This window comes from Chanodichthys erythropterus, chromosome 17 (assembly GCF_024489055.1).
Source record: "Chanodichthys erythropterus isolate Z2021 chromosome 17, ASM2448905v1, whole genome shotgun sequence".
Taxonomy (NCBI): domain Eukaryota; kingdom Metazoa; phylum Chordata; class Actinopteri; order Cypriniformes; family Xenocyprididae; genus Chanodichthys; species Chanodichthys erythropterus.
This window is the reverse complement of record NC_090237.1, coordinates 25,303,846-25,322,519: the sequence shown is the minus strand read 5'-3', so window position 1 is coordinate 25,322,519 and position 18,674 is coordinate 25,303,846. Positions and strand designations below refer to the sequence as shown.

General features: G+C 33.6%; 1 protein-coding gene and 1 long non-coding RNA gene across 2 annotated transcripts; one reads left to right on the top strand and one right to left on the bottom strand.

Annotated features, from left to right (window-relative positions):
- Positions 1-2,026: 2,026 nt before the first annotated feature.
- On the bottom strand, positions 2,027-18,642 carry LOC137004196 (vascular cell adhesion protein 1-like). The gene is made up of 11 exons (XM_067364392.1): positions 18,520-18,642; positions 17,728-18,057; positions 17,057-17,347; positions 16,646-16,924; positions 16,403-16,493; positions 16,190-16,290; positions 4,155-4,484; positions 3,778-4,068; positions 2,488-2,766; positions 2,245-2,335; positions 2,027-2,135 (listed from the first exon to the last, which is right to left on the bottom strand). The coding sequence occupies exons 1-11, from the start codon at positions 18,578-18,580 to the stop codon at positions 2,027-2,029; spliced, it is 2,253 nt and encodes a 750-aa protein (XP_067220493.1). The 5' UTR covers positions 18,581-18,642.
- On the top strand, positions 5,795-8,825 carry LOC137005323 (uncharacterized). Its single transcript, XR_010892229.1, has 5 exons — positions 5,795-6,353; positions 6,981-7,113; positions 7,272-7,377; positions 7,690-7,802; positions 8,391-8,825. It is a non-coding gene; the product is annotated as an uncharacterized lncRNA (long non-coding RNA).
- Positions 18,643-18,674: the final 32 nt, after the last annotated feature.

The window sequence follows — 18,674 nt, the reverse complement described above, 5'->3', positions numbered from 1 at the left end:
CTGATGTGACAGCAGTTTGACCTGCGATCAGATTGGTGCTGTTTTTCTTGATCTAAATCTGTCTCCAGTTTCAGCAACTCATCGCTACGTGCAGCGGGATGTCTGTTGTTGCACAATACTTGTGCTACACCAACTACTTTTTTGTTCCATTATTCATTAAACGTGTCAGCAAGAATCTCATTAGTTGGACAGAAATGATTGTCATGTCCAAAGTTTCTCTCCAGTCTTGCACTGCCATACCATCTCTGCTGTTCAACCTCCTGTCATCCTGGGTAACCCAGCGATCGCTATCACAGCCTGCCTGTCATCGTGTCTCATTCACTTGTTTGGACTATGTTCACCTCCTCAACTCAATATCTTGTCTTACATCTTGTCTTATCCATAAATAAACCTGTAACACTCATATTGCATTTGAGTCCTCCCTCATAGATCATTGACACTAAGATCTTAAACCTGCCAGGACGGTCTCAAAAATTCCACACACAAATTTAAAGCAGTCCACGCACATGTGACGATTTGCAAATGCAGATTCAACAATCCATAAATACATGTAACATTGTTCATAAATGTGTGATGGAAATTAATTCATTTTAAATTTATTTAGGTAAGATGCATTTGTGTGAGCATTTGGGGAAATATTTACGCTTTTAGCTACTTGTGTATTTTTGAATTGTGTTTTGAATTTAAGAATTGGATTTTGTAAATGTGAATTGTGCTGTGCATTTATGAATTTTGTTTTGTAAATGTATTATTTTTGAGTTTGGTCTGGCTCGATATATCCTGGCCTGGGGTGCGTTTCCCAAAGCGAACTATGGTCGCAAGTTCCGTCGTTACCAATAGAGTTCAATGGGACTTACGACCATGCATGGTTCACCAACGATGCTTTCGGGAAACTCACCCCTGGTCTCCACCTTGTTCTTGGTAGAACATCACATGACCAAACCGGAAAACTGGTCTTATTGCATCCGCTTGTCGGAGAAAGTGTTAACAGCAGTATGAACTGAAGGCATATCTATGGACTTTTAAGGTAATCAGTGAAACTACCTAGTTCACATTGTTATAGGGGTTTTATTCTATTAAATATCTAAACGTTAGTGTGTAGAAGAAAAATTAAACATTACTTGTGTATGTGCACAACACTGAATTTGCAGTGTATATCTTGTTTTTATCTTTGACACATTTAAGTTGATGCCTTGAAAAGACATAAAACATCTGTATATAAAGTGAAGAGCGATCTGTTAATTTGTTTATCCAATCAATTTTGAAAGTCTTTGTTTTATAATAAAGGAATATGCATAACAAGGAGAGAATATATCTGACCAGTAAACTTTGAAGAAGGCTATGTAAAGCATACCACTTTGTGTGTCTCATTCTTCCCCTGCATGTTTGTTGTAGTTTTTGCAGAAATCAACTCACAAATGGCAAATTTTTATAGTTGATGAGACTGAAGAAAATATTTTAACAATATCTAAAAATGAAATTGGTTCTTAACATTTGCATTCATTTTAGATTGAAAATCACCCTTTTGATTAAGATCAAGACATCTTTATATTACTGTCCAACATTGCGAAAAGTGATCTGATGAACAAATTTAAAGAGAAAATTTGAAAGTAGATCTGAAAGAATCAGCCAAAATACTCTTTTAAAATTTGAGTTTTGTCTCAAACTTTTTATCTTAAAGATCTTTTTTTTTTTTTTTTTTTTGCTGTATTGAAACAATCAAAAGAAAATGTAAGACCTTTGACCACAGTCAGTCTTTATTTTTATAAAAATATATTAACATAAGGATTACAAACCTCTTCTAAAATCTCTGATAATAATACAGTGAAAGTACTTTTTCCAAAAGCATTTTTCTGGCATGAAGTAAAAATGACACATTAAAAACAATCGTTGTTCAGAGTTTTAGGACATTAGCATGTGCTAATAAGCATGCTAACTGTTCCACTTTTTATGCTAATGTGTAAGAAAAGCCACTTGACAAACTCAACAAAAAGCTTCATTTCAGCTGTAATGTGTCGATCAAGCATTAAGATCTCTCTGAGGACATTTTAATAATCTCATACACAGATTCCTCTCTCTTCAATGAAGTCATGTAGATATGGTTGTCATCTTTTGGTTTATGCTTTTCTCTCCTTCTGTCAAAACAGTAATGGTAGAATGTGTGGCATTAATGACCAATACAAACACCTAATGCTATAGAAATGGCCATCTAACATCTATTTCTTGAGTTTATGAAGTTCTTACCGTAGGACGACAGTCAAACAGCAAGTGAAGATGACATTTACAACAGCTGAAAGGGTAAAGAATATCCAAGAGGTGGACAAACTCCAACTTACTAAAAGATGAGAAAAATGAGAGAACAATAAAGGACATTTTCAAATAATTCGCCATATCTACATTTATATAGTGAATTCATACAGATGTTAGACATATGGGCACAATGGCAGAAAATGTAAAATGCTTGTAAAACACATGATTGTGTTCTACCTTTGGGTTTCCCAGCATGATTTTGCACCTGAATTTCCATTTCTGCCCGACCAATGAGATTCTCACTGACACATTTAATGGTAGCGTTGAGGTTCCTGAAACTAGCAATGGAGACAGTGATGATGCTGATGGTGTTCTCTGCTGAAAAAGCACTGTAATATTCACCGTTCAGAATTGGCCAGTATATCTGGGGTAATGGCAAACCACTGCTGACACACATGCAGGTCAATTCATCACCCCACACCAAACAACGGGAGCTATTCAGGATTTTAGGGGCATCTGAAGAAAAATTATAAATTTATTTCTTAAAAAGATGGTCTTCATCAATGTACACCACTGTGCAAAAGTTTGGGATCGGTAAGATTTTTAATGATTTTAAAAGAACTTTCATCTGCTCACCACATTTTTTTATTAAAAATAAAATAAAAACCGCAATATTGTGAAAGATTATTACAATTTAAAATAACTTTTCTATTTGAATATATTTGACAAAGTAATTTATTCCTGTGATGCAAAGCTGAATTTTCAGCATTGTTACTCCAGTCTTCAGTGTCACATGATCCTTCAGAAATCATTCTAATATGCTGATCTGCTGCTCAATAAACATTTATGATTATTTTTAATGTTGAAAACAGTTGTGTACTTTTTTTTCAGGATTCCTTGATGAATAGAAAGTTCAAAAGAACAGCATTTATCTGAAATACAAAGCTACTGTAACACTACTGTTCCAAGGTTTTGGGTCAGTAAGAATTTTAATTTTAATTTTTTTGAAAAGAAATGAAAGAAATTAATACTTTTATTCAGCAAGGATCCATTAAATCGATCAAAAGTGATAGTAAATACATTTATAATGTTACAAAAGATTATATTTTAAATAAACACTGTTCTTTTGAACTTTCTATTCATCAAATAATCCTGAAAAAAAAAATATTGTACACATATATTCTGTACAATTGTACACATTAAATGTTTCTTGAGCAGCAAATCAGCATATTAGGATGATTTATGAAGGATCATGTGACACTGAAGACTGGAGTAATGATGCTGAAAATTCAGCTTCGCCATCACAGGAATAAATTGTAAAATATATTCAAATAGAAAACAATTATTTTAAATTGTAATAATATTTCACAATATTGCGGTTTTTATTTTATTTTTAATTAAATAAATGCAGCCTAGGTGAGCAGACAAAACTTCTTTTAAAACATTAAACATCTTACCGATCCCAAACTTTTGAATGGTAGTGTATGTAAAATTTGAATTTATGATGTTATATGAAATGATACATACATCTTACTTCAAGGATCACAGTACTTTCAGTCCGTATGCTTTTTTGAAAAATGACTGTGCAGGTGAGCTTAGTATTGTGATGTTCAGGCTCAGGATGGAAAGTCATTATTGAAAAGCGCTTTTCCCAGCCAGGCACTCCAGAACCTTTATGATTAATTTTATCAGGCTCAATCCCGTCCCATACAATATCTGCTGAGGGATTCATACAATCATCTGGAACTTTGCAGGATATCTCTGCCTTCTTTCCTGCTGTGAGTTGTGGGACGTTTATAGTTGGTTTCTGGGTGAGCTCTAAAACACAATTATTTATTGGAATCAGAAATGCTATAAACTAATTTGGATTTGTATGTTTCTCTGTGAAAAGCATATAAACACACCTTTCACAGTAATTTTTATTGTCTGAGGAAAGATATACACTTTTCCTTGTCCCCACTCCAGTTTCAATCTGTATTCACCATCAGATTCACCCTGAACCAAGTTGTTTAGCATAAAGCTGCACTCTGTCTCACCAGGTATGTATATATTCCTGGTCATACAAGGAACTTCAACAGTTGGGTTTTGTGGATCTCCTTTAAACCATGTTCTCCTAATGGGTTCTGAGACACTTTGAGGAACAGTGAAAAAACAGTATACTCTGATGCACAAACCGGCCTCTCCAGTGAAGTTATCTTGTACACTAATGGAGAAGTTAGTCGGTTCATCAGGGCCTAAAATGAAAAACCAAAATTAAAGCAAGATATCAGACAGACTGTGGAGTTAAGTATAATTATTTGTCTCTTATATTTGTCTAATCTTTTAAATTTATCAGTTAATTTATATCAGCAAAGTTTTGCAGAAATGTATATACATAATCTTTATCCTACATTGTCATCCAGCAACCCAGTCTCATATGAAAATGTATCCTGACTACGTTGGTCCAAAGTGCAAAACGTAGAGGGGTTACAATAATGGCCCTTAAATTGTATGACTGTTACATTTTTTTTTGCCTATTGTTTTGCGTCCAAGTCACGTGACTTTAGAGAGCCCGGCCGTGAGAACAAAAAACATGGCGGACGTTTCTCTACTTTTTAGTGAAAAAACAATATTTGGAGTTAGTTTCTGCATAAAAATAAGTTTTGATTACATTTTTAGCGAGAAATATATATTCTATTTTCATAATATTCACTCAGTGAATGTACATAATCACTCGCTTGCGCGTTGTTGCAAAGATTTTTCTGATCTCGCCAGAATAATGTGAAACTGCTACGTTTTGGTTGCTATGAACAATATTTTATTTTCTGCATCAAAATAAGGTTTGATTACATTTTAAGCAAAATATATATATTTTATTTTCATAATATTCACTCAGTGAATGTACATAATCACTCGCTTGCGCGTTGTTGCAAAGATTTATCTGATCTCGCCAGAATAATGTGAAACTGCTACGTTTTGGTTGCTATGAACAATATTTTGAGTTAGTTTCTGCATCAAAATAAGGTTTGATTACATTTTAAGCAAAAAATATATATTATTTATTTTCATAATATTCACTCAGTGAATGTACATAATCACTCGCTTGCGCGTTGTTGCAAAGATTTATCTGATCTCGCCAGAATAATGTGAAACTGCTACGTTTTGGTTGCTATGAACAATATTTTATTTTCTGCATCAAAATAAGGTTTGATTACATTTTAAGCAAAAAATATATATTATTTATTTTCATAATATTCACTCAGTGAATGTACATAATCACTCGCTTGCGCGTTGTTGCAAAGATTTATCTGATCTCGCCAGAATAATGTGAAACTGCTACGTTTTGGTTGCTATGAACAATATTTTGAGTTAGTTTCTGCATAAAAATAAGGTTTGATTACATTTTTAGCGAGAAATATATATTCTATTTTCATAATATTCACTCAGTGAATGTCAACCCGTTCTCACTCCTGACCGTTCTCACGCTGAAGAAGTCTCCTTCAGAACACATCGCGATATTTGGCATCAGTTCGCGTGTGCTGGATGTTGGTAAGTAGTCGTAAATACGCTGTTCTAATGTTTGATATAATGTCTTTTCTGTTTGCAGATATTAATCAGATTAACGTTAGCTCCCTCATGTTCAGTCACTGCATTATATCTGTCACCTCCGCTGAGGTTTTGCTTTTCATTGCTTTCTATATTAAATACTAAACTAGGGTGATTAAACACTGTCACGTGACGTGCAATATATTGCACAATATATATAACATATTCATATCAGTTTCAAAGTAGTACAAGTGTAGTTTCAAAATGGTATTTGTTGTAGAAGCACGGTAAAAAACAACACTTACCATGCTTTTTACCACAGTATTGGTCGTTTTAATGTGATTTTTGTTGTAAATACAGAGTGACCACAACACTTATCATGCTTTTAATGCCTAATAATGTTAAATCCAAAAACTGTAAGGTCAATAAGAACTTCTTTCCTATATATATTTATATATAAACCTATATATTATAAATAATGATATTTTCTTTTCTCTTGTTTTAGCTGAAAAGACAAAAAGGGCCTTTCGGAAATGGATGAAGGAGACAGAAAGCTGCAAAGGCAAATAATTGCAATGGTATGTGTGTGTTGCTTTTAACCCTTTATCAAACATTTTATCAAGCATTTGTTAAATAGTCTCACAGTAAATTAAAATTAAAGTCAAATCCTGTACATATTTATCACCTTATTTGTAAATCAGTTGTGCCCCTTCTTGGACAGTTGGACGTCCCACACATAAAAGTTTATATTAATTCCATTGAATTCTTTAAAATGATTACAGATTGGGCCCAAAATGTTCCAATGATACATGATGTCTCTCTGCACCTCATAACTACCTCTGTTTGCAAGAGTGGAAATTATCATTTGACTTGTCACATGACATCAGATATTCGATTATTTTGTCATAATCAAAATAATTGAATATCTGATGTCTATTCAATATCTAATCAGTTACACTGCTGATAATGTCCTGCTTGCATGTGAAACATGTTATTTATTTATTTATTCTTTTAAATATAAATATAGCTTGCTATTAAAGACATATGTTTAATCATGGAAATGCCCACATATCAGTGAACTTATTACATAAATGCATTTAACATTTAATTATGCAACACTCTTTACAGAAGGAAATCCTACAGTTATGTGTAAATTGACAACTTGAATGTGATGTAATAAATTTACCTTCCTTTCTGTCTTGCAGGATTACTTGCAGATTACTTAGTCCTTCTTTTTAGGATCTCTACAACATCAAACTCAACAGCTCTTTTAAGAGCCGACCCTCACAAGAGCTACTAGTGAGTCGCTGCAAACCTGCCGTGATCAGCCCTTTCCAGGTAAAGTTTCTAGATATTTAAATCAGTATTTACTCATCAAATGCTCTCCTGGATGGTATGGTAAATTAACTTATTTATAACTGTCTCAATTTGTATGTTTTAAGAACAAGAGTAATTGCACACAGAGTAAGTAGAGACTTTCTTGTTTTTCTGTGCAGAGAAGGAAGACCAGTCCTTATATCAAAGCAAGCTCATCGAAGTCCTTTGTTTAGGGTGAGGAAGGAACATGACCATCTCATGCCCAAAGAAGACAGAAGTCCATTGGTATGTCTTGTGTTGAGGCAATGCTGTAATATGTAGTACAGAATTTAATGTTGTTCTCTCAAAGGACTATTAAGTTCTTAAAAAGTTCTTAAAAACTGTTCCTTCTGTTTTTTTTTGTCTGTTTGTTTGTTTGTTTTTTTAGATAAAAGCAGACAGGGAAGCTTTGGAAGATAATGAGTTAATATAATATAATATAGTATAATAGGAATTAAATAGTAAATGTTCTTTAAATTATGTGTAATACTTTTTTTGGCTTGAAATAAGGCCTTATACTGCACAGACCTAAAACATTGTATTTGTGTTTTAAAACAGATAGCAAGTGAAGTCACTAACAGAAGATCCTAGAGGAAAAACGACTGATGTGCAGCTACGGAGGAACACAAGAGGCAGAAACTATGCATGGCCATGGCTTCTTCATGAGTACGGTAAGTCCTGTGCCTATTCTTAATTCTTGCCTTAAAGTTTTTATTGCAGTATTTTAACAATTTTACATTGTACAGGTTATCACTTGGTTTTTGACCAAATTATGCTCTTGAAACAAGAAACAGAAGAGTATGTTGTCCTGAAAGAAATCAAGGCTCAAAAGAGAGCATGCCTTTCTAAAAGATCTTTTAAAACAGGTTGCTGTTAATATGGGTAAAACAGTTTTTGTTCAGTACTTAGCTTACAGTCTGTGCTGCATTTTTATTATAATATATATATTATGTACTGCTGTTTTGTAAAGTTAAATCAGGAACAGGCAACTCTAGCCCTTTTGCTGTCTCCTTTTTGAGGTGGAGAGTTTACCTCCAACCATAATTGAGCACACCTGAAAATTTTAACCAAAGTCTTCAGGTGTACTTATAGACAGTTATAGGCAGTTGGGTTTGAGGTTGAGGCTAAATCTACAGGACCGTGGACGCTGAGGGCCAGAGTAGCCCACCACTGTTTAAATCATGCAGAACATAAGCTGACCTGGCTGTCCATTAAACTACTTAACTTGAATTGTCTGTGTTTTTTTGTTTTACTTTTAGACCAGGACTGAAGAACGCCTGACAATGGGATGTTAAGACTTCTTCCTCTGGTTGAGAAAAAGCTACAGCACATCAGTGATCACATCTTCTGGTCATTAGTTGTACTGTAGAGTACAACTGAACAAACTGTTTAGAAGAAGAAGAACATGAACATGATAGAGACATGTACAGGGAAGAGCAAGAACCCAGTTCAGCTGTGATAATGAATCTTTATTTTAAACTCAATATCAAATCTGTTTTCTGGATCATAGTTGACTGGATGGGATTCTGTGGCGCTCATTTGTGCAATAGGAGTAAAGTCTGTGAATGGATTATTATGACGTTAACGTATTTTTGAAGACACGTTTTTATTTATCTTGAATCTCATTTGTCTTTATGCAAATTTCAACCTTATGCTGTATCCTCCAATAAAGTGTTGTGTAATAAATTATGATGAACGTGGTGTTTGGTAGAGTAAATACAATTTAACTAAGCTGAGTTTATTTCATAATTTAAAAAAATGACATATAATTTCCATGATTGTTTTACTTATTAATACATAAATATATATTACATAAATATTTTCGATCTAATTCATGATATTTGGGACAACAATGCACCAAAAGTTGCATATACTTTCATGTTGTGACAAGGATGGCAGTTTCCAGATAAATAAAGGGAAGGAATGTGAATAAAGAGAGGCTGCAGTGGGTTATACTGATACAAACACTTCAAGCAGAGTTGAAGAAGATCGATGTTGATCATTCTGGTACATCTACTACTGCATTCAAAATGACAGCTGGACATTACTGATGTCAGGCATGTGAGGAGCAAGAAGAGGGGGTGATAATGACATTTTGGCACAGTTTCTTATTTTACTGAATAGTGCATTATCCTTGTGTAACAGTAATAGTGAAGTGTAAATATAAATAGTTTTTAGTTTACTGCCAACACTGGCAGCTGGATAATGGCAAGTTGTGGGTTCATCCATTATATTTATTGGTGTTCATACAAAAAAAAAGCAAAGAAATAATCAACTACTATTCAATTAATCAATTATTATTATTATTATTATTATTATTATTGTATTACAACATTTTGTTATAATATTTCCATATTTCATCAGATGGTCTCACAATACCCATCAAAAACCTATACAAGCATGATGTTAGAATGGAAAATGAGGAAATGATAAAATACTCCAATATTTAAATGTGATTCAACAAAGTTTGTTATCCATGATGAGGAGTACACACCTGTGTAGATTTTAATGCCCTTCCACCCCCAAGGGGCCAGTACCGGCCCCTGGAAGAGCAAAAAAATGCACATTTCAAATGGCTGTAACTCAAAGTCCGGTTAGCGTATCAAAGAGAAAATCAACAGGACAACTGCTTATGCTATGATTACTAAATAATGTTGGGCACAGTTTTCAGACATACATGGAAAGCTGGCATAAAGGTTTTTTAATAGTGATTACAGTAAAATATTACATTTCAGCCTGTCCCTCATATATGTAATAAATGTTTGCACAATAAACATATTTAAATATCGAGTTGTCCATTAAAGATCTTATTATTTTAACATTTATCATTTCTTTACTAAACGTTTTAAACTACATTACCCATATGTCTCTGTCATTCTATCAATGAACGGGAAACATGGCGCTGTAGTTCATTGAGAAGCTAGGGTTAGGGTTGGGATCTCGGTAAAGGAGTAATTTCTCACAACATGGAAACACTTTATAGTTAACTTAATGTATGAGTAACGTAATATTCACACTAAAACAAACTTTGTAAGATAAAGCGCCGTTTTATATGGGTTGAAAGGTAGTCCAATCACAGCGAGTTCTGCGATAGAGTCACAGCCAATCACAACACAGCTGAACAGATGCGTCACGCTTACTTGTCCATTTATGGTAAATGACGACAGATCTCCTTCGGTTCCGGCTGACGAGAAAGATTCCTTAAATATATAATTAATCTAATTAAATATGATAAAAATCACATTTTACAACGAAAGACTCCTTTGTGTTTTAAACTGATGCATAAATATATTTGAAAGAGATATAATTGCATCTACTAAAGTGCTTCTAACATTTACAGTAGATATGTAGTATATTAAAGGTATACATTTAATCACTTATTTATACCATTCTTCACCATTTGAACTCTTGGAATTAAAATAAATATAAATAAAAGCATAATGAATGTACTCGATTTTGTAATCATATTCCAATATGTAGTGTCAAAGACAAATGTAGGCCCCAAACTACTGCACAACAGTATAAAAATCAGTTAATTGTGAGAAAAAAATATATCCAGTTACAGACGCAATCTATTATAGTGAAATATAACTACACAAATCGATATGATGAAGTATTATTTTTACAAACCAAGAGATGAGATAAAATTCCATGTGAAAATATGTTTCTTTAAAGAATAGGGGGGAAAAAATAACATTTTACATTCTCAACTTTAATACAATATAATATTGTGTTTATTGTTCACTTTTACTGTAACTAAATGAAAGGCAAATTCAAATAGTTAATGCATTTTATAAATGTTAAATATTTTCAGCAATAAAATGCTTCTATAAAATACATTCATGGGTATGTTACATTTACATTATCCAGGTACTGATATAATGATACCATAGATGTAGTTAAGGTGGACATTTACTATAGTGACACTGTAAAAAAAGGTTTAATGAAACAAAATGCAAGACATTTTCAAGTCCATCTAAATGAAGAGGTAACAAACTCACAGAATAATGTCCAGAATGTCAATGTGTCATTTCTGTAATACTCTATATCAGCACCAAACAGAATTAAATAAATATTGATTGTTCTCAGAGGGTTTTCCTGAACACTCTCACTAACTTCAATTGTTCGGACAAACACCTGCTATACACACATGCAGAAATACATATTTGACTATAGTCGCAGCATTACTAGAACTTTTACCAAAACTCCGGATGAGCACTGGTGCTTCTTTGGTAAAGGCAAGAATATGGAAAAAGATAAATTACTATTTTCAATATTGGTTCTGCACGTTTCAAGGAGATCATAAGGAGGAGTCCACGTGAAGACTTTTAAAAACTGTGACAGAGTGAAGGGTGCACCTCCCTGGACACACCCTAAGCATGACCAAACAACAACACCCAAAGACAGATATGAAGTGGACACCACCAGGAGAATGCAGGGGAAGACATGGAAACGAAGGCCTGAAGAATGTTGGTGTCCCATGGGAAGATGTGGAGAATGTGGTCACAGATTGGATACGTTGGAGGACACTTGTTACCCAATGTGCCTAGCACAGCACTTGATGATGATCTTGCACTTGTGAGTTCATACATAACCGTAGGATTTCCTTCTGTAAAGAGTGTTGCACAATTAAATGTTAAATGCATTTATGTAATAAGTTCACTGATGTGTGGGCATTTCCATGATTAAAAGTATAGCAAGCTATATTCATATTTTAAAAAATAAAAAATAAAAATAAAAAAATAACATGTTTCACATGCAAGCAGGACATTATCAGCAGTGTAACTGATTAGATATTGAATAGACATCAGATATTCAATTATTTTGATTATGACAAAATAATCGAATATCTGATGTCATGTGACAAGTCAAATGATAATTTCCACTCTTGCAAACAGAGGTAGTTATGAGGTGCAGAGAGACATCATGTATCATTGGAACATTTTGGGCCCAATCTGTAATCATTTTAAAGAATTCAATGGAATTAATATAAACTTTTATGTGTGGGACGTCCAACTGTCCAAGAAGGGGCACAACTGATTTACAAATAAGGTGATAAATATGTACAGGATTTGACTTTAATTTTAATTTACTGTGAGACTATTTAACAAATGCTTGATAAAATGTTTGATAAAGGGTTAAAAGCAACACACACATACCATTGCAATTATTTGCCTTTGCAGCTTTCTGTCTCCTTCATCCATTTCCGAAAGGCCCTTTTTGTCTTTTCAGCTAAAACAAGAGAAAAGAAAATATCATTATTTATAATATATAGGTTTATATATAAATATATATAGGAAAGAAGTTCTTATTGACCTTACAGTTTTTGGATTTAACATTATTAGGCATTAAAAGCATGATAAGTGTTGTGGTCACTCTGTATTTACAACAAAAATCACATTAAAACGACCAATACTGTGGTAAAAAGCATGGTAAGTGTTGTTTTTTACCGTGCTTCTACAACAAATACCATTTTGAAACTACACTTGTACTACTTTGAAACTGATATGAATATGTTATATTGTGCAATATATTGCACGTCACGTGACAGTGTTTAATCACCCTAGTTTAGTATTTAATATAGAAAGCAATGAAAAGCAAAACCTCAGCGGAGGTGACAGATATAATGCAGTGACTGAACATGAGGGAGCTAACGTTAATCTGATTAATATCTGCAAACAGAAAAGACATTATATCAAACATTAGAACAGCGTATTTACGACTACTTACCAACATCCAGCACACGCGAACTGATGCCAAATATCGCGATGTGTTCTGAAGGAGACTTCTTCAGCGTGAGAACGGTCAGGAGTGAGAACGGGTTGACATTCACTGAGTGAATATTATGAAAATAGAATATATATTTCTCGCTAAAAATGTAATCAAACCTTATTTTTATGCAGAAACTAACTCAAAATATTGTTCATAGCAACCAAAACGTAGCAGTTTCACATTATTCTGGCGAGATCAGATAAATCTTTGCAACAACGCGCAAGCGAGTGATTATGTACATTCACTGAGTGAATATTATGAAAATAAATAATATATATTTTTTGCTTAAAATGTAATCAAACCTTATTTTGATGCAGAAAATAAAATATTGTTCATAGCAACCAAAACGTAGCAGTTTCACATTATTCTGGCGAGATCAGAAAAATCTTTGCAACAACGCGCAAGCGAGTGATTATGTACATTCACTGAGTGAATATTATGAAAATAGAATATATATTTCTCGCTAAAAATGTAATCAAAACTTATTTTTATGCAGAAACTAACTCCAAATATTGTTTTTTCACTAAAAAGTAGAGAAATGTCCGCCATGTTTTTTGTTCTCACGGCCGGGCTCTCTAAAGTCACGTGACTTGGACGCAAAACAATAGGCAAAAAAAAAATGTAACAGTCATACAATTTAAGGGCCATTATTGTAACCCCTCTACGTTTTGCACTTTGGACCAACGTAGTCAGGATACGTTTTCATATGAGACTGGGTTGCATCCAGAGCTCAAAACTCACTTTTATGAGAAACGTCTAGTAAAAAAATAACTAAATATCCAGACACTAGTCTTGTTAAAGTAGGCCTACACTACACTAAAGTAAAACAGGCAGCTTCTGTTCACTTTACTTTCCTCGTTTTGGCTATTTGTGAGTTAATCTATACAAAATCTACAATGTTGTATTCTTAGTAACTTATGTAACTTTGATCACAGTCATGGGTGAGAACTGAAAAATAAATGTTGAAAACTACAACAAAAACAGCTGAATCGGAGTAATCAAATTTATAACAAAAAATAATGTAAAAGTTAGCACTCACGTAAATTTGCGCAGTTTTTCATTCTGACGACAGTCAAAATGAACAGCAGTGTTTGCAACATCTCAGACTAATGTGATGAAACAAACATAGTCAATGGAAACCAGGTCTGGTTAAACATTTTGCACAAATATGACAATAATAAAAGTACGCAAGTATGTTGAGGGCTATTTGTGTTTGACATATACAGCTGAAGAAAATAAGAAAATGAGTATTTTGGTAATAACATTTTTGAGGAAGCTGCAAAATCATTCATAGCAAAGAAAATAACTGTATAGGGCCTGTATGATTTTAATTACTAGAACTGTTAAAATAATGTTGAAATAAATGATCACTTACCCGATTTTGAAGAGCTCATATAACCTGACGTGACAGCAGTTTTAATTGCGATCAGATTGGTGCTGTTTTTCTTGATTTAGATCTGTCGCCAGTTTCAGCAACTCATCGCTATGTGCAGCGGTAGTGATGTCAATATTTGTGGTACACCACCTATTCCTTATTGGGTTATTTTTGTTCCATCACTCCATTATTCATTGAATGTTCCAGTGTGAATCTTATTGTTTGGACAGTGCACAATCATGCTGAGAAACCCAAAGGTAGGCAGGACAAAAAGCACACGTTTTACAAGCATTCTACATTTTCTGCCATAGTGCCCATATGTCAAACATCTGTATGACTTCAATATCATTCTGGAGATGGATTCTTGTGTGAAAATTTCTGTATTCTTCTCTCATTTTTAGTAAGTTGGAGTTTGTCCACCTCTTGGATATTCTTTACCCTTTCAGCTGTTGTAAATTTCATTTTGCTTCCTGTTTGATTGTTGTCCAACAGTAAGAACTTCATAAACTCAAGAAATAGACGCTGACTGGCCGTTTCATTAAATGTATTAAAAAATAGACTGAAACACACAAATAAATGTAAAGAGCTTAACAAAAATGAATCAAATTCACAAATAAATATATTAAGATCCACACATAAATTGAAAGAGTTTTAGAAAAATGAATCAAATTCACAAATAAAATGAGATTTGCAAATTAAAAATTTGTTTAGTGTCACAAACACAACTCTGCCTGGCATTCATTTGTAAATCTCCTTCTGTGCATTTGCTGTGGATCACATCATGCGTTTGTGGATTTTGAAACACTTCTAGCATCAAGACCATAGACTGTAAAAAAGAAAGAAAGATGGATGACGCACATTCACTCTCTTCCATTGTAGTAGTAACTGAAGCCGTCAGTGTGCCAATACGACGCTGACATCTTGAGTCTCGAGACTGCGCGTAGTGAACTTGGAGCCTGTGTCTGCGCAGTAGTGAGCACGAAGTGTCCATCTTTTTTTTTCTTTCTTTTTTTTACAGTCTATGACCCAATCACGTTTTTTACACTTAAGTGCTGTTTGTGTGGTTAAAACACTCTTTATATTTCTATCAGGATCAGTTAATCAAGATAAACTCATAGGATTATACAAATTATGGTAATTCATAGATCCCAAGCATCATGATCAGTAATACCAGATGCAGCAGATCCACAAATGCAGAGGAAGCCATCCACAAATATAAAGAAAGCAATACACAAATAAATGAATGCCAGGCAATGTTGTGTTTGTGACATAAAAACATATTTGTAGATACTTTTTTATTTGTAAATTTCTTATTTATTCCTGAATCTAATTCATTTTTGTGAAACTCCTGCATATATATATGTGCATCTCATTCTATTTATTTTTGAATGACTTTCATTTTTGTGATTCTCTTTACATTTATTTGTGCATCAAAATCCATTTATCTGGAAATGTGCAACAATTCTAACCCTATTATTAAACCAAACATTTTCTAGCAGTGAAATGATTTTACCGTTTACATTTCAGAAGAAACTACCTAGCAGATCCGAATTTAACAGTTTAAATTTGTCAACAACTTTCTATCTTAAAAGTCATTTTTAAAGGCATGAAATGTTGCGTTGAAACTATCAAAAGAAAACATAAGACATTTTATTAATCTCAAGTTTTAATTAAAATTAAAGTCTTAACATAAAAATTACAAATCTTTTCTAAAACTGTTTTTTAAAGCATTTTTCTGGCATGAAGTAAAAATGACATTAAAAACAATCGTTGTTCAGAGTTTTAGGACATTAGCATGTGCTAATAAGCATGCTAACTGTTCCACTTTTTATGCTAATGTGTAAGAAAAGCCACTTGACAAACTCAACAAAAAGCTTCATTTCAGCTGTAATGTGTCGATCAAGCATTAAGATCTCTCTGAGGACATTTTAATTGTCTCATACACAGATTCCTCTCTCTTCAATGAAGTCATGTAGACATGGTTGTCATCTTTTGGTTTATGCTTTTCTCTCCTTCTGTCAAAACAGTAATGGTAGAAAGTGTGGCATTAATGACTAATACAAACACCTAATGCTATAGAAATGGCCATCTAACATCTATTTCTTGAGTTTATGAAGTTCTTACCGTAGGACGACAGTCAAACAGCAAGTGAAGATGACATTTACAACAGCTGAAAGGGTAAAGAATATCCAAGAGGTGGACAAACTCCAACTTACTAAAAGATGAGAAAAATGAGAGAACAATAAAGGACATTTTCATATAATACGCCATATCTACAATTATATAGTGAATTCATACAGATGTTAGACATATGGGCACAATGGCAGAAAATGTAAAATGCTTGTAAAACACATGATTGTGTTCTACCTTTGGGTTTCCCAGCATGATTTTGCACCTGAATTTCCATTTCTGCCCGACCAATGAGATTCTCACTGACACATTTAATGGTAGCGTTGAGGTTCCTGAAACTAGCAATGGAGACAGTGATGATGCTGATGGTGTTCTCTGCTGAAAAAGCACTGTAATATTCACCGTTCAGAATTGGCCAGTATATCTGGGGTAACGGCAAACCACTGCTGACACACATGCAGGTCAATTCATCACCCCACACCAAACAACGGGAGCTATAAAGGATTGTAGGGGCATCTGAAATGAAATTATTAATGAATTATCATTTAATGGCAATTATGATAAATATAAGTTAATGTTAATAAGTGCTATAAGGGTAATTTGTCCACAACACACTTCATGATGTGTTATGAGTGAAATGATACATACGTCTTACTTTGAGGATCACGGTACTTTCGGTCCAAATGTTTTCTTGAAAAATTACCCTGCAGGTGAGGTTAGTGTTGTGATGTTCAGGCTCAGGATGGAAAGTGAATACGGAAGGTGTATTATCCCAGTCAGACACACCATGCATCCTCCTATGAACTTCATCAGGCTCAATCCCTTTAAATACAATCTCTGTTTTGAGATTCACACAACTCCCTGGAGCTCTACAGTTTATCTCTGCCTTCTCTCCTGCGGTGAGCTGTGGGACTTCTATTGTTGGCTTCTCGGTGAGATCTTAAAACACAATGATTTATTGAAATCAGGAATTCTATCATTTATATAACTAATCATTTTTATTATTCCATCATTTTAAATAGTTTTACGTTATTTTCCTGCTTATGCATGGTCACTTGCCAGTATGGACAAGTTGTTTGCAGCGAAATATCGCAAATAAAAATAATGGTTAATTTTATCTGCAGGTCATTAGATCTAAAATTCATGGTAAGATAACCTTTATTTCAATGAATTTGAACTTGAAATACCTGTGCATTAAACACTTTTAACACATGCATTCTAGCCCATCAGAATTTAATATTCAGCAGACAATGTAATATATATAATGGATTTGTTTGGTTTCTGTTTCTTAAAAAAAAGCATACAAACACACAACCAACCTTTTACAGTAATTTTTACTGTCTGAGGAAAGATATACACTTTCCCTTGTCCCCATTCCAGTTTGAAACTGTATTCACCATCAGATTCACCCTGAACCAAGTTTTCCAGCATAAAGCTGCATTCTCTTTCATTGTCTTTATCTCCAAAAATGTGAACACAGGGAACTTCAGCAGTTGGGTTTTGTGGATCTCCTTTTAACCAGGTTCTCCTAATGGGTTCTGAGACACTTTGAGGGACAGTGAAAGAACAGAATACTCTGATGCACAAACCGGCCTCTCCAGTGAAGTTTTCTGTTACTAAGATGGAGAAGTCAGTTGGTTCATCACGGTCTGAAATGAAAAACAAAAATCTTCACAATACTGTAGTTTTGTTAAATATATCACTTTCATTTTTTTCAAAGTTTTACAATATGGTGATAAAACCAATGACTTAAACAGACAAACATTATTTTTCAGCTGTTGATATTACTGATTATTGTGTTTTCATTTATTACACCTAGTTATATTTCTTAATCTGGAAGAACAAAATAAGTAATAAATAACTGTAGAAGTTAGTAGAACTTCTCATAGAAGTGCAGCAGATGATGAGGTTTTCAGGCACTTAAGTTCAGAAAAAAATGTGTAACACAATAGAGTCAAACCATTTAATCTGACTTAACAGGTTATAATAGAATTATGCCTTTTATATGGTGATTCTTGAATATCTGAAATGTTTTCATGACTAAAAACAAAGTCAAAGGAAAATGTTGAAATGGACCATGATGAAATTACAATACAGAAGTTAACACTCACCGAAACGATAACAGTCTATCATTTGAAGGACAGTTAAGATGAACAGCAATGTTTGCAGCATCTCAGACTAATATAATGAGAGAGAAATACAGAAATCATGTCTGTTTAAAGCACAATTATGACGATAATAAAATACATAGTCTTACTTGACATTA

What these genes read in the sequence shown, in the direction of transcription:
- LOC137004196 (XM_067364392.1), bottom strand. Translation starts at nt 18,580, where the DNA reads ATGCTGCAAACATTGCTGTTCATCTTAACTGTCCTTCAAATGATAGAC. An exon ending in TCATGCTGGGAAACCCAAAG is followed by an intron (nt 16,494 to 16,645) that starts GTAGAACACAAT and finishes CTCATCTTTTAG; the next exon opens with TAAGTTGGAGTTTGTCCACC. An exon ending in AATAAAAATTACTGTGAAAG is followed by an intron (nt 4,069 to 4,154) that starts GTGTGTTTATAT and finishes ATTGTGTTTTAG; the next exon opens with AGCTCACCCAGAAACCAACT.